Source organism: Dromaius novaehollandiae, chromosome 19, assembly GCF_036370855.1.
Source record: "Dromaius novaehollandiae isolate bDroNov1 chromosome 19, bDroNov1.hap1, whole genome shotgun sequence".
Taxonomy (NCBI): Eukaryota; Metazoa; Chordata; class Aves; order Casuariiformes; family Dromaiidae; genus Dromaius; species Dromaius novaehollandiae.
This window is the reverse complement of record NC_088116.1, coordinates 5,054,184-5,068,385: the sequence shown is the minus strand read 5'-3', so window position 1 is coordinate 5,068,385 and position 14,202 is coordinate 5,054,184. Positions and strand designations below refer to the sequence as shown.

General features: G+C 44.6%; 1 protein-coding gene across 1 annotated transcript in view; it reads left to right on the top strand.

Moving 5' to 3' along the window:
* The window catches only part of PIGL (phosphatidylinositol glycan anchor biosynthesis class L), a 61,248-nt gene that overhangs the window by 38,308 nt on the left and 8,738 nt on the right, over positions 1 to 14,202 (top strand). The window contains exons 3-4 of the mRNA XM_026101418.2: positions 784 to 874; positions 7,628 to 7,695. Of these exons, the coding sequence (XP_025957203.1) occupies positions 784 to 874; positions 7,628 to 7,695 (159 nt within the window). The remainder of the gene's footprint in view (positions 1 to 783; positions 875 to 7,627; positions 7,696 to 14,202) is intronic.

Here is a 14,202-nt window from a genome sequence, read left to right as displayed (position 1 = left end):
TATCCTATTCTTACTAATAACCTTTTTTTTCTTTTTATCATTGCAAGCAATGTTTTATTGGCACCATTCATACATAATGACTAGGGGGTCATATTCAGCTCTCAGTTGCGTCAAGCTAAATATGGGATAACTGTTTTGGTTTCCTTGGTGTTAGTCCCTGCCCCTCAGAGCCTGCAATCTAAAATACCAGACAGAGTGTTCAGTCACAGAACAGTTAGTATGCAAAGCATAAAAAACAGATGAAGGACTACTGTTCAGTCTGTGCGCTATAATTATGGCTGTCCTCTTCTTGTGGTTAATGGGTTATTCCTGTGTAAACGAGAGCAGGAGTTTGTTACTTTTCATATGTAATTCACCAGTAGATTATGGTTGGAAAGTCTTTTGGGAAAATGATTTTTTTTAAGAGTTTTAAATAAAGAGCTGTTAGTTATTTCCTTTCTGTGTAGAGAGAAAGAAACTTGATTGGGCTGAACAGAGAACAAGAATCACTGAACAAAAGAGAAGTCGCTTAAAGAAAAGCAGTTAGAGAATCTAGCTTGGTAGTAAGAAGAGAGGGAAAGCCTGGCAAATCTATGAGGAATATGTTGGAACTGCTATTTCACTTCCAACCTGCCCCTTTCCCCCCAACATACAAGCTTTAAGACCTCTAATAAGGTTTAGTGGTTTTATATGGTCAATACATTTATCTTAATTTCCATCTCCAGTAAAAGGATCTCTCTTTTCTTCCATACTCTTTATAAAGTTGTCAGCACTGAGGTGACTAATTGCACTTTTCATTTTCAGGGATCTTCCGGACAATCCTGCTCTTCAGTGGGACACACAGCTCCTTGCCACCTTCGTGCTGAAGCATATAGAAGCCAATAACATCAACCTGGTAATGTGAAACTTTGTACAGCACAGGCATTTTCTGCGCTACTTCTGAGCTAGCGTTCTAGGCATTTTCCTTCCCTCTGAAAGCTTTCTTTAGAGTCTTGGTTAGGATTTTGCTTCTGGAGTCTCTGTGAAATAGGCTAGGAGAGGGAGGGAGGGTACCCATCCATTTTAAAGTATTTGCTTTGCAATCTTTACCCATTCCTCTAGCTAGATCCTATGAAGCCTCTTTTCTGTAGTAGTGTCACCAGTCTTCACTGAAATACAGGCTTCGAAATTAGCTAAAAACTGCAAACTCTTTTGAAACTGGTAAGCTTCACTGTAGTAGGTTTTGGGATTCATTAATTGTAGGGGACCCCCTGAAGAAGCCCAGCTGAATTTCAGGTCTAAAATTAAACCTGAAAATGATTTTGCATTTTGAGGTTAAAGACCTTATGTGAGTATTTGTGCAACTCCTATGTCTTGAAAAGTAGAACATGATCATTCTGATCTTTTTTTTCAAACACTTCAAACAACTGCTAGAAGTCCAGAACAAATAAACTTTCCCCACTGAAAAATATAAGAAAGGTGATGGCATAGGTTGGATGTGTATCTTCTCTTCCTAGAGATCTTTGTTTGCTTCCCAGTGGGAACTGAACAGTGGAGAGATTTTGCTTCAGTAACTCCTTAACTGTGTGTCTGCATTTTAAAGCTACCTTTTTGCCCCTGTTGCTAGGTTTCATTGATGAGGAGCCCATTTGAGGTTTGGGCTTAGGCTTAGATTTGAAGTACATTGACAGGCATGTGTTAGAGGGCTAGATTAGCAGGATAGAAAAATATGAAGCTGGAGAGGATTCATGGGACTGGAAGAGGCTTTTGTTACGGAACAGGAATAAGGGACTAAGCACAGAAAAAGCTGTGCTCTGTTCTTTTCTGTAGAACCTTGCTGTGGTCTTTCATGTCACTGTCACACACTGATGAACAGCAAAATCACAAAACTCTTAAAGCCTTTCAGCAATTCACAAAACAAGAAACCACATCTTCTGTAGCATGGGTACTGAAAGCCCATGGGCATGAAAAGCAGTGTTGTACTTCCAGCTCTGTATTGATTCTGAGGCTAATTTTCCATGAAATTCATTGCTGTGCACAGAGACAAATGCAGTTTTCCTTGAGTCATTCTGTGCCTTTTGGCCCCGTGAATACAGAGAGCTTTAATCTAAACTGAAAGCTTCTAACACAAGAGGACTTGTACTGCATGTTTGTGACTCTCCCGGGCACTAGGGCAAGCGCACCAGAATCCCAGTAGAAACTTTGAAAACACTATAACTTCCTCTAGATGGTTAGAAAGGGTTAGATCTTTACCTCAAAGGAAATTAAACACAAGCTGTTTGTGCTGGGGGAGGCAGGAGTCTGCCACTAGCGTAGCGTGAGCTGAAAAATCATGTGTGTCTTTCAAAGCAAGAAACGCGCGCAATCTCTATTACTCTCCCTGCTGTGCTGCTGGTGTGGGGTGTAGCCTTAGTAATGAGGAATATTGTGGAAGGGCCCTCCAGTGATCGGGGGCCCACTGCGTACCCTTCAGTGATTCCCTGATTGGCACCGAGGACAAATTTCTGTAGCAGAACACATTGTCAGCAGCACCAAGGGCCACCGAAGCAGCTTCATGGAGATGGTGGTTGTGAACTGCTCTGTAAACTTACATTATTATAAGTGTCCCAAATAATCACCCAAATCTCACATAATTGCTAAAATACCTTTCAGCTAGGAGCAGATCTCGTTTGCCAACAGTGCGCCTGATTTCCTTTGTTGAATATTCTGCTTTTAAAACTTGAAAACTTGGGATTTAGGTATCTGTTGGCTGCTCTTTGAGCATCTCTGCTGTCCTGAGACAGTGGCCTTGTCTTGAAAGGTGAACTGAGCCTGTCTTTCACTAATGCTGAAATTGATAGTATCAGCGTAATGTGCTAAAAGAGGCCTGTCAAGTTGTAAGCTAACATGACTTCAAACACAGCAAGCTAACTCCATAGGGTTAACATGGTTGGAAAACATGTATTGTTTTAGCTCTCTCACTGGGAGAACTCCCCAGTTGTCCGCCATAGTCATAGCATAGACAATGGTATCTTTTATTTACAGAATGTGTGTGTCATCTGGCAGTGGAGATGTAGGCTGCAATTCCAACATGTCTGAAGCAAAGATTGCAAAGCAAGGAGTCACACCATGTTATGTGTAATTTTGTTCCATCGCGTAGTCAGTCACTTCCTCAATTGCCCTGGAAGTCCATAAGTAACTCAATCTTTCTGAGAGCTACAGGGATGCATTTCATGCAAGCCCTACATTAAGTAGTGCAGACACAGAAATTAACGGTTGGTGTACTCAAAGCCAAAACTAATTTATAGACTTTGGAAATTATTTCCTGCCTGCTGGATTTATAAGCAAAAGCCAGTGTTGCTGGGAGAGGCAGCCAAGGCTAATCTGTCTCAATCCAGATTAGAAAGTATTTGGTGTGTGAAAAACAAGTTACACAGTATTGTGTGGGCCTCAGGCAGCCTCTAGATTATGAAATTGTACTCTTTGGGATCTCAGCTTTGGTGACAGCAGAGTTTGGATTGGGGGCAACATTCAGGCTGTGTTTGGGGCAGATGCAGTGCCAGGATTAGAACTCGGCAACACCCAGGTTCTTGAAAGCTTTTTTCCCATATGGACTGATGGAAGCATCGTCCGTTCAACTGCTCGTGGGAGAGTCCCATCGTCTTGGGTCTGCTCTAAAAAGAAAGCCAGATCCTTCTACAAATGATACCCAGGTTGGAGGTGGAAGCTTATATTTGAGAGGGTGAGTTCAGCTGTGATGTTTTGGATCTGAGTCTCCACACTCTCCTGAAATTCAGGAGCAACCAAATGTTTGATGTTTGAAGAGGATTTTATGTGTGTTTGCAGAACACCAGACGCACAGTGCAGCACACAGAGTTTGCTGGAGAAGGCAACAGAGCAGACTTCGGCATCTTTATCTCCTCCCCTCTTCTGCTATGTTGCAGTTGCCCCAGGTGTGCTTTGGGGTGCATGAGTGGGAGGTCCCCAGGACCTTTCATTCCAAGAGCTGGCACATGCCTTAGACATTTGCAGCTCTAACCCAGTGGACACTGGGATGTGGAGACTGATTTGTATTTTCCTTTATCATCCAGGTGTCTAGTCTTTTTAATCTTTAGCTTCTCTAAATTAGTAGCAACAAGAGGAATTTCCAAAAAACCTTCCCAAAGGGATCAAAGGGAATTTGAATACTACTGGCCTCTGCAGTGTAATCAGGCCTATAAAATGGTGCTCAGAGAAGGGCCATTAGAAATGGAGTTGCTTGCTCTGCATTTTATGGGATGGCCCTTCTTACAAAGGAAAGAGACGTTTCCATCCCCACTAGCCTACTTGATCAGATGTGTGATCTATTTGAAGCGCTGAATGATGCCAGAAAGAGTGAGGGAGACCCACAGCTTTAAGTGCTTTTCTTCTCCAATGCACATGGTTTGTAGAAGGAGCTTGGACTCCAGACCTCTCAGGAGTTTCCTCTTCTGCTAGTAATTGAGTAATTTCCTCTGTGCTCTCCCCCCTCCGGAAGGGATTTCTGAACCTGTTTATCTTGGCTGCCGCTCTGGCTTCCACCAGTGAAAGTTCCATTTCCTGAATACCAAGGTCACCCAGAAGAAAACCCAGCAGCACCAACAGCGGCGGCTCCCATTTCAGAACAGGTGTGGGGAGGGAACTCCCTCTTGCCCTAAAGATTTAACTGAGCAATAATTTCCACATCAAGTATATTTCCTATCCCAGCCTTTTGCTCCCAGAACTGGCTGAGCTTGTTTTCAACCCAGACGGTTTCAAGATGTTCAGGTTTTCTCATCCTGCCTGATTGTTTGCTTGATTTCATCATCAGCCTGGTTCAGGTTATGTGTTTAAAGCCAGCACATCAGTTAGCTGCACCATGTGGAGGAAGCAGATGCTCCCGTGTGAAAGTATCTTCAGCATGTGAGAAAGAAACTGAGATTTGTTATCAATGAAATGAATCCCTGAAGCCAGAGGAATATATTTACATGTGATTGCTGCCTGCTTTCAGTCATGAGCACCAGAGTGACGCTGTGGAATCAGTGCCTTGTTTAGAGAACAGACCTAGAAGCTCCGTACGGGATAGATGAGGCTTGACTGCTCTATCAGCAGCTGACCTGTATGCTGTGAGGGATCTCTATAGGGAAAGGGACAGTATTTCAAAGATGGTCTCTCTGCAGGTAAAGTGAATGCCACCATGTTCAGGTCGGTGTTCAGGTATTTTTGGAACTGTGCTTACGAATTTGCATATTTGAAGGGACAGGCAATTCAGGTGGAAGTGTTCTAGGAGTAAATTAGACCACAACAATTGAAAATTAGCCTTGTGCGATCTCTTTAGCTAGTTCAGCCGTTGTATAGCCCCAGCAGCACTAGGAACAGTAGCTCCCATTTCAGAATAGGTGTGGAGAGGGAAAGCCTCCAAAAATGTTTCTAAACAGCTAATTTCCATGTCAGGAATATTTCCTAATGCAGCCTTGTGCTCTCACAGTTGGCCTGAGCCAGTTTTGTAAAAATAGTGCTTAGCTTATTTAGTCTGCTCACTACAGTCTCTTATCTCAGTCTTCTGGTTTGTTCTCTCATGCCCTCCATAACAGGAGAAATGTATGTTTTGGCTTGCCCGAGGTTTTTTGCCTGGTTTCCTAAGGAAACAAGAATAATGCAGTTGTGTTTATATGTGTGTGCACATGCATGTCCCAAAAGACTTTAGAGCCCATTGGCTAATTTCAAACCACATTTGAAAGCAGGATTAGTAGTCTTAAAGATGTTACATTTCTACAGGGTACGTGAAGAGACGGACCCTCTCTCTGTCTCCATTGAGTAAACAGCTTTAGCGCCAAAAGTCCAGCCCTTGATAGACTCACACTTATTCACCTGTGTAGGAATTTACTCTGCCAGTAGTGAGTGGGATAAGTTGTCATCTTAGGAGGGAGCTCCTCTAGGTAGGAGTGACTTCAGAGCATGGTTTTCCTTATCTCTAAACTACAGGGTGATATGCTGGTTCCCTGAGCTGTACAGAATTTAATATTGTCTCTGCTAGGCTAGAGTTGGATCAGGTGAGCTACTCTAACAGTTGAAATCCTTAGGGAGGGCTCAGCACCATGCTGGACTGTGCAGTCCCTGCAGAGAGCCTCTCAGGTAATGCTGGTGTACAGCAAAAACAGCCAAAGCAGAAGATGTAATTTTTCTCCTTATAAAGGAGGTGACCTGGAAATGTTTCTTTGTACCTGCTCATAACCAAATTGGGTCCCACTGCTGCCTGCCAGCACTGAATAACCCTGCTGCTTGCTGGCAGCATTATTACAGCCGCTGGGCAAAGTGGAAAGTCTGACTGTGGACTTGTACTGGGTGGATGGATTTGTGAGCAGGCTTGTCTGGGGTTTGTGGTTTCTGAGTATTTCTTATCACTGTCTTTGTGTGTGTTTCCTCTCCCTCTTTACACAGTAACTCCTGTGTTTGACAGGGCCTCTCCTGTTGGAGGGTGGAGTAGCAAGTTGCAGGACGGGCAGGGTGGCTTTTGATCTTCCCTTGATCTTTAACCCAGTACTTCAGGCCCTACTTATAAAATAGATTTTGAGAAGGGAACTGTGGTGAGTGAGCAAGGCAGGAGCATTTCCTCCCTGAAGAGAAGAAGCTGGCAAGGAAGCAGGCATTGATTGAAGGGTAGGGAGCTTATGATTTCTTCCCACTCGTAGAGAAGGGAGCTGTGAAGAGCTCAGCTGCCTGGCTTCTCTCAAAGCACAAACCTAACTTTAAATCGCTCAAGGACTGTCACTTTCTCTGTCTGGAAAGCCTACCTGCACATGTACCCTAGCTGCTCCAGGCTTTGTGGCACCAGTCTGTCCGCTAGGTTGGAAGCAGGAGCCTTTCAGTTCCCACTTCACGTAGTGCCCAGAGTGAGCCCTTGCCTCTACCCTTAGGGGGGATGCTTCATCCCTAATGCGTTGTTGGTACGTCTGAGGGCAGGGAGACAAGGATGTTCCGTGCTTTCAAAGGTGATTTGGTAATGCTGCATTCACACATTACTTCTGCACTGTGAAGTTCCCCTTTCTTCCTGCAAAGAAACAATGAACAGTACAATCTTCCTGTTCAGCTAAAATCCTGAGTTGGTTGTACAAAAGGTGCAGTCAGTTGATTCTTTAAAAAGGCTTGTTCTCAGATCAGATTATTTTATCACTGTCTGATCCTGACATGAAGCCTCATTACAAGCAGGACACTAATACATGATTGCGTTGTTCTTGCTAGAGCAACTATGTCCTGACTCACAATACAACATACTACAGTCTCACCCTGCAATCCACAGATGTTCTAGTATGTTGTTAGATCCAGAGGAGAGTGATTCATAGAGCTGGACCACTTGGGCCAGGGACAACCAGTTTGCAACAGGACACTCTGAACATAATCTTTTGGACAGATAATTAGTAAGAAGAACATCCTGCCTCTGAGAATGTGATTCTTCTTGTCTTTCTGCTGTTTAAGCTCTTAGATTGTGTAGTTGTTTAGATCCAGTGACTTCACTTACTTGTTTAGTTGTATTTCTGTATTGTGAATTCACACACAAGGCCTCACTGTGCAAGGCAAACACAACTCTTCAGAGGCAACGGGCTGGGACAGTGCCATATTATGTCAAAGACAGTTATTGCACAGTCTCTTTTCTTCTCCTAAGTGATTATTATTCTGTGGTTTTTCTTTGCAGGTGGTAACCTTTGATGCGGGAGGAGTGAGTGGTCACGCTAACCACACCTCTCTTTACACTGCTTTAAGGTACAGTGTTCTGCATGCTTTTTTGGATGCCTCACTATAGTGTTATAGAGTGAATGTGGTGCTTGTGTGTAAGCAGCAAATTTTAATAGCTAGAGCCAAGAACAGTGCTAACTTTGCTGATATACATGAATGCCAGTCTGTGGGACATGATACTATTCAGAGGAATTCTCACAGCTCTGTAAATGACCGACAGCATCTTTTTCTATTCCACCTGCTGCTGCTCTGCCCGTCCACCTTTCTCTTGGTCCTCTTCGGCTCTTCTCTTCCCAGTGCACCAGCACCTTCTGATTCCTACCACTGGGGCAGGAATACACTTCCACTAGAATATACCGTAGGTCACAGATCACTTTGCACTTGAGGAGAAGTTGCAAATAGCTAGTGCCTGAGCAGGTGGTGGTTAGATTGTGGAGCATTCTGCTCCGTTGTTCCAGAGGATGTTGCCATCCTGTCTGGGCATCTGACTTTACCTCTCCGGTCCAAGGAAGTTGCTCTTTCACTAGAGCTGTCCTCACTTACCACTCTTCCTGAGTCATTTCCTTCCTCCACCACTTTATTCTTTAAATTCTGAGAGCCTCTGTGTCTGTGCCATGATGTATGAAGTATGCTAGACAAAAATCCCTTGTGTTAAAATCACCCAAATTTTGCCTGGCAAGGCAGCTAGCGTATTTTATTTTAATCCTTTGCTCATTCAGACCTGGTTGTGTCCTAGAGAGAGATCTCCCCTAGAGATTCCCCTGCTTTTCCCTGGCATGAGAAGAACTCTTTGCAAGTATATTTTGTATTTTTAGCATCCATTTGTTTTCTGAATCATCTGCACAATTCACATAACTCTCTGGCTCTCCTTACTAACATCATAGTGATTTGCCTTTCTCACTTGAAAGAAGAAAGCTAAAGTGCTGCAGAACCCAGTGCTGTGAGCTACCGAGCTCCACTGGGAAGATGCTGAGAGTCCTTGATCTTATCTCATGGCTGAAGTTCAGTGTTAGAAGGGGTCACGGCTTTTCGGAGCAACTTCTGAAACATCGTAACAGAAAGAAAGGAGGTGGAGTTAAAGCAAACAATGCATTTGTTTGGGCTAAGCAGGGAGATGTTTTCCAGCACAATGTTATTTGAGGAGCCAGTCCAGTGAGTGAGGGATAGAGGCTGATGACCGATGCTCACACCAGTGGCACAGAGGGAATAAAGAGCTCTCAGCTGCCTGGACCTCAGTGTTTGCACAGTCAATTGCCATTGGGCAGCAAATAGGAATGGAGGGCAGATTGTTAGGTGTCCCTCTGCATCCTGAGAAGCTACAGGGGAAACAAGCTAGCAGCTGAATTCTGTATGAGAGAATTAAGGAGAGCTCTGGATTTGGATCCCAGCTCTACTGTTGTCACACTTTGGGGCTGTACAGAAATCACTTTCCCACCTTTGTGCTTTAGTTTTTGTGTATGTACAGTGGGGATATTAACCTTTTTTTCAACTCAGAGTACGTCACTAGAAAGTATTTATTATCTGTAAGCCCTTTGACCTCAGACCTTTGCATTAGTCCTTAGCCTACAGCAGAACATTGTCCTGGGCTGATGAGATACATGTTGATATGGACCCCAGAGTATAAACAGCTCTCATTAACTAGGGGCTGGCTTGGGTCTTGTCTCTTTTCCAGTCCTGAATCAGCAGAAAGAAGCATGGTGGCATAGTCATCTGCATGTGACAGGAGCAGTACTGTGGCCACTGAAAGGTTAAACTTATTTTTAGTGGTTTGCTTGCTCTCATTATTTTTCAGTTTGTGTCATGGAGGAACTAGAGCGTGACCATATCACTCCTGGTTTTCAGTGCCCTGATGAGTTCTCACATATTGGCCGGGGCAGGCAGCGCTGGGAGCATATGCTGAGGCTTCTCACACACTTCCCTGCCAGCAGGGCTTTGCAAAGCAGCAGTCGCTGCCCCTGGCCCCCAGGGCCCCAGGACTGCGTGACAAATAAACTCTCCCCTCCTGTGCAGTGTATTTATTAACAGTCTTTAAACAAGGTCTTGCAGGGTCCTGCCTCCTGTGGCTGTAAGTAGAAAGAGTGAAGCAGAGGGCTGGTGCAGTGATCCTTAACACTTTCAGATCCCCCCCCCGTCTATGGGAGATCTGCCTTGTGCCACTAAATAAGAGGCTGCTTACTGCACAAGCGGGGGGAGACAAGGCTGTGTGACACACTCCTTGCTTCAGGAGCCACAGATTTCTGAACAGCATCAAGGAACAAAACAGTTCAGGAAATGGACATAGCTGAGCAGATGCTCAACATTATCTGCTAAGGACATAAATACCCTTTGGGCTCTGGAACAGAGGTTATGTTCAAAGGAGCAGGAACTACTCAGAAGAAATATGCCCTTCCCCTTGCAGCAACCTCCCACCCTCCTGACAGCTTTGCAGGGAGTCCAGCTGCTGCTATGTGTCTAGGCTTCAGATCAGGGAGGAACTGTGAAATGCCATGATTTGAGAGTGGATTTTGTTCTTCTGCAAGGGAAAAATAAGAAAAAAACAGGATGAGAGAGGAACACAAATTGGTATTTGATTTCAATGTCCCCTGGGAGTATTTTATTTCTGATTCCCAGACTGGAAAGAAAAAAAAAACAATAAAGCCCCACTATAGCAAAGAAGGGAGGATTGGAAGCAATCCTCTGTAGTTCTGTTCTGTCCCCATCACCTTGATTTGGAAAAGCAGTTCTCTGTTATCCCCCAAAACAGGAGCTTTCCCTGCAGCCAAGAGAGCCTGGATCCTATAGACACATCCACGAGGAAGGACAGGTCTCGAGTGATGTCAAGGTCACTCTACTCCCTTCTCAGCATTTGGCCAGTCACTAGGCACTACAGTAATAAGCATGGTAAATACTACGTGACAGGAATATTTGAGCATGTCTCTTTTCTGCACTTGGAAATGACAGGATTTGCACCGATCTCACGTGCACTATCAAGGTGATGCAGTTTTGCGTGAGTCATTGTGCATTTCCATTTAATACAAACCCTCTTGCCCAGTAGCCTAGCAAATGGGAGGCTGTTGGTTTTGTTGTTTGTTTGCGTGCTTGGAGAGTAATGGTCTGTGTGAGGGGGAGGAAGGACTGCACCACCTTTTTCTCCAGTGAGCGATCAAATCCATCTCATCCCAGCTAGAACTGAAAAGAATAGTCCCTGTCTGCTTAGGGCAGAGCAAACTGAGTGGAAAATAGGAGCTGCTATATTTAACCACTGTGCATTATGTTGTTATAGCAACTGCATCCATGAAACTTATATCAATGATGCCATATAAAAAGCTACATCAAAGCATCATTAGCTGAGCCTATTCTTGTTAGTTCCATTTGGAAAAACACCTCTCAGTCCTGCAGGATGTTTCTGAATGGCCATCAGCTTGGTGGTGGATTGTAAATGAGACTATGCAGAGGTGATATTTGGGAACTTAGGGCTTTATCACTCCTGAGTTGATTACGGTGCAGCTTGAGTGCCACTGATGCCATGTTGATGCCTTGCCTGACTATTGAATGTCCCATTTATGAATGCCATGGGACATAGCATGATGTGTTTTGAGTAGTATTTGGGGCATGTGTGAGGGGGAAAGAGCATTTCCAATCAAAACAATGAACAGTGCATTGTACAGGCTCAGTGGGTATGGTTCTCCTCAAAAGCCATCAACTGCATGACATCCCTACAGATGTGCAGTTCTGCTTTTATTGAATTTCTAAGGCCAGCTCTTAAATGATGTGGGGAGCAGGAAGCAAGCTGTTTCTTGGGTGATTAGCTTGATTTGGTATCAAATGGTACCCCGATAGACCATTTTTATTGGCTGCCTTCTTACAGTGCTGGGGGCTGGAATGGGACTGATCTCTTACTAGGTTTAAGCAGCTGTAGCCCGTGCATTTCAAATAAGTGGCATCTCATTTACACTCTGAAAGCAGAGTACAGTCTTTTCTTTCCCATGCCTTTTTCCAGAAAATCCTTTTTCCAAACTGATTATTATTTGCTCCACCTTAGAAAAGAATTTCCTGTGGCATTAATGTGTGCGTTTGGGGCTGTTTAGTCCTTGCTAGCCTTCTAGGTTCACTGCAAAATAAAGACCTTTGATGAAAGAACAGGTTCCAGTACCTTAAGTTTCAGTCTGTCCTTTCACAGTCCAACTCAATTCTGGCATTTTGTTTTAATGGTCTTAAATGTCCCAAGTGATGGGGGAACTTATGAGTGGTATCTGTGATTGCACCCAGACTGTCTCTATAAGGGCAAGGCAAAACTGTCCTCCTCTCTTTGTTTTTCACCCTCTGAGACTCTGACCCTTCCCCTCGGAGGACTCTGCCCCATGCCTGGCATACATCATGTTGGTATCTTATTGGGCATCTCCTCATCAGTTTTATCTAATTCCTTCAGCCCCTGTGCCCTCCTTCCTTAATTTGACCAAGTTCATTCATCCCAGTGCCCTTCCATGACACTGTTGAGAGCCATTAAGGCAAAGTTGAGCACAGGGCACCAGAACTGTTGGTACTCAGCAGGGATTCCCTCCTAAGAAGGGTTTTTTTCAAAGAAACAGTATCAAGGAATGTCCTTCCCCGCCTCACTGGAGCAGTGAAACTGCACGTTCCTCTCTCAGACAATGCAGGGACAGAAGCAAAGAGCAGCTCTGTCGACTAGAAGATCTCTGAATCACCAGCTTTGTTTCTGACTGGCAGAACCATCTTTTGCCACTGCAATATGTGTGAGTACAGTGTGCCTGAACAGTGTTTTAAACTGCGTGTTGCTACATGGTGTAGTTCAGGGTGCATGGAAATGCAGCCAGAAAGTCCGGTTAGGGAGGGAGGAGGCGTTCCAGATAGTAAACATTCAACATCTGGCAAGTATCTCTCTCTAATGTCTCTGTAATTCCTGGGAGACTGGCTGTTCTTCCTCTTCCACATCTGTTTCATCAGATTAATTGGGCAGATTAGAGGCTAGGCTCCTAAATGGAGCCCCAGTGCATCTTTAAGACTTCCATTCTCTGCCATGCTCTTGACAATTGCATTTCCCCAGTGCTCTGCAGCAGCCAGCACAGTCAGTTCAGTGAAGGGTTTTGCCTTTGGCACAGGAGACTGTTTGGAGAGTGAAGTCATTGATTTCACTGAACAATTTCTCACTGAACAGAACATCACCAAAACTGTAATCCACCCACCAGGGCGTCAGTCCTGGTTTGTCCCTAGAGGAGTTCTGTGTTTCCCAAAACTGAGGTCTCGGCTCCATCTTGACTTGCTCCTTGCCATCAAGGGGAGGTACCAGTTATCAGCGCCTTTTAGGAGCCAGCCCACTCACTTTGCTGACAGCTTTCCTTGAGGTTCCCTGAATAAAGACAGGGAATTCAGGATCAATTTGCAGAATTGGGGTTGCTGGGCCATTTCAGCCTTTTGGAGTTCTTTCTTGCAGAGGGTCTCACTCTCCTTCGAATGTGGATCTGAAGTCTGCCACCAGGCATACTAGAGGGGGTGCAGTAAAGGGTGCCCTGTAATCAGCTGGGCTCAGGCTCTTGGTGGGTGGGTGGGATCAAGCCCTCTCAGATCACCTTAAAAAAAAAAGTTTTAGAAAAAGTCTCTCCAGAAGAAAACATGTGGAAAGAGCTCCTGAAAAAGAGCCTGTTTGTGTTTGACTTGTCAGAATTTCATGCCAGACTCTTTCATTTCACCCAAACTATAGCAAATCCAATCTCTAAAATAACATTCCCAGAATGGCAACAGCAGAGAGCTGCAACCTCTCCCCTACTTGGAGGTGTCCCATGGAGACAGCTCCAGCAGGGTGGAGATGGGAGTGAGAAGATTGATTTGGGAGAGGATTGGCAAGTTTTATGAATGTGTGCAGGAGGCAGAGTTTTGTTTTTCTTTTTTTTCTCTCTGTGCAAGTACAGTTCATTACCATCTCTAGCCTGAGAAATACAAATGAGCAAAGCTGCAAGTTCATCTGCAGCCTTGCAGCAGGGTGGAGGCCTGTAGCCTCCTGTAGCTCTGCACTGAACCTTGCTGAGAAGCATTTGGGTCAGGACAAAAATGACAGGGAGAGAATCAGAGTTTCTGTGTGCCCATTCTTCCAGACCAAAGCGTCAAGGCTGCCTGGCAGCAACCTGGAGGACCCTTCAGTAGCCAAAATACAATTTTTGTCTCCCTGAACTTTGTAAACACAAGATCTTTAATTTGCTGCTGGATCAAACTTTCCTTCTCTGCTGCAGGTGCCTTCTGTTCCTACTGATCTGTTCCTACTGAGACTGGATCTCTCCTTGCTTCTGTTTCTAGTGGCCAGGGATGATTGTTACTATTAGTTCAGTGTTGGAGGAGCACTACCTTGTCTTGTCTCGGGCATTTCTTCACAACCTTTAATTTGCTGTCCATTAGTGTTCTGAAAATCCCCTCTATGGCAGAGCAGCACGTCCAGAACAGAGACTAGTGCCTTGGATAGTTAGCTACATTTCACAACCACTCATTGCTTTCTCTCTCCAAGCTAGTTTCAAGAAGTTCCCACCCCTCTAGCTTTACCAAGTG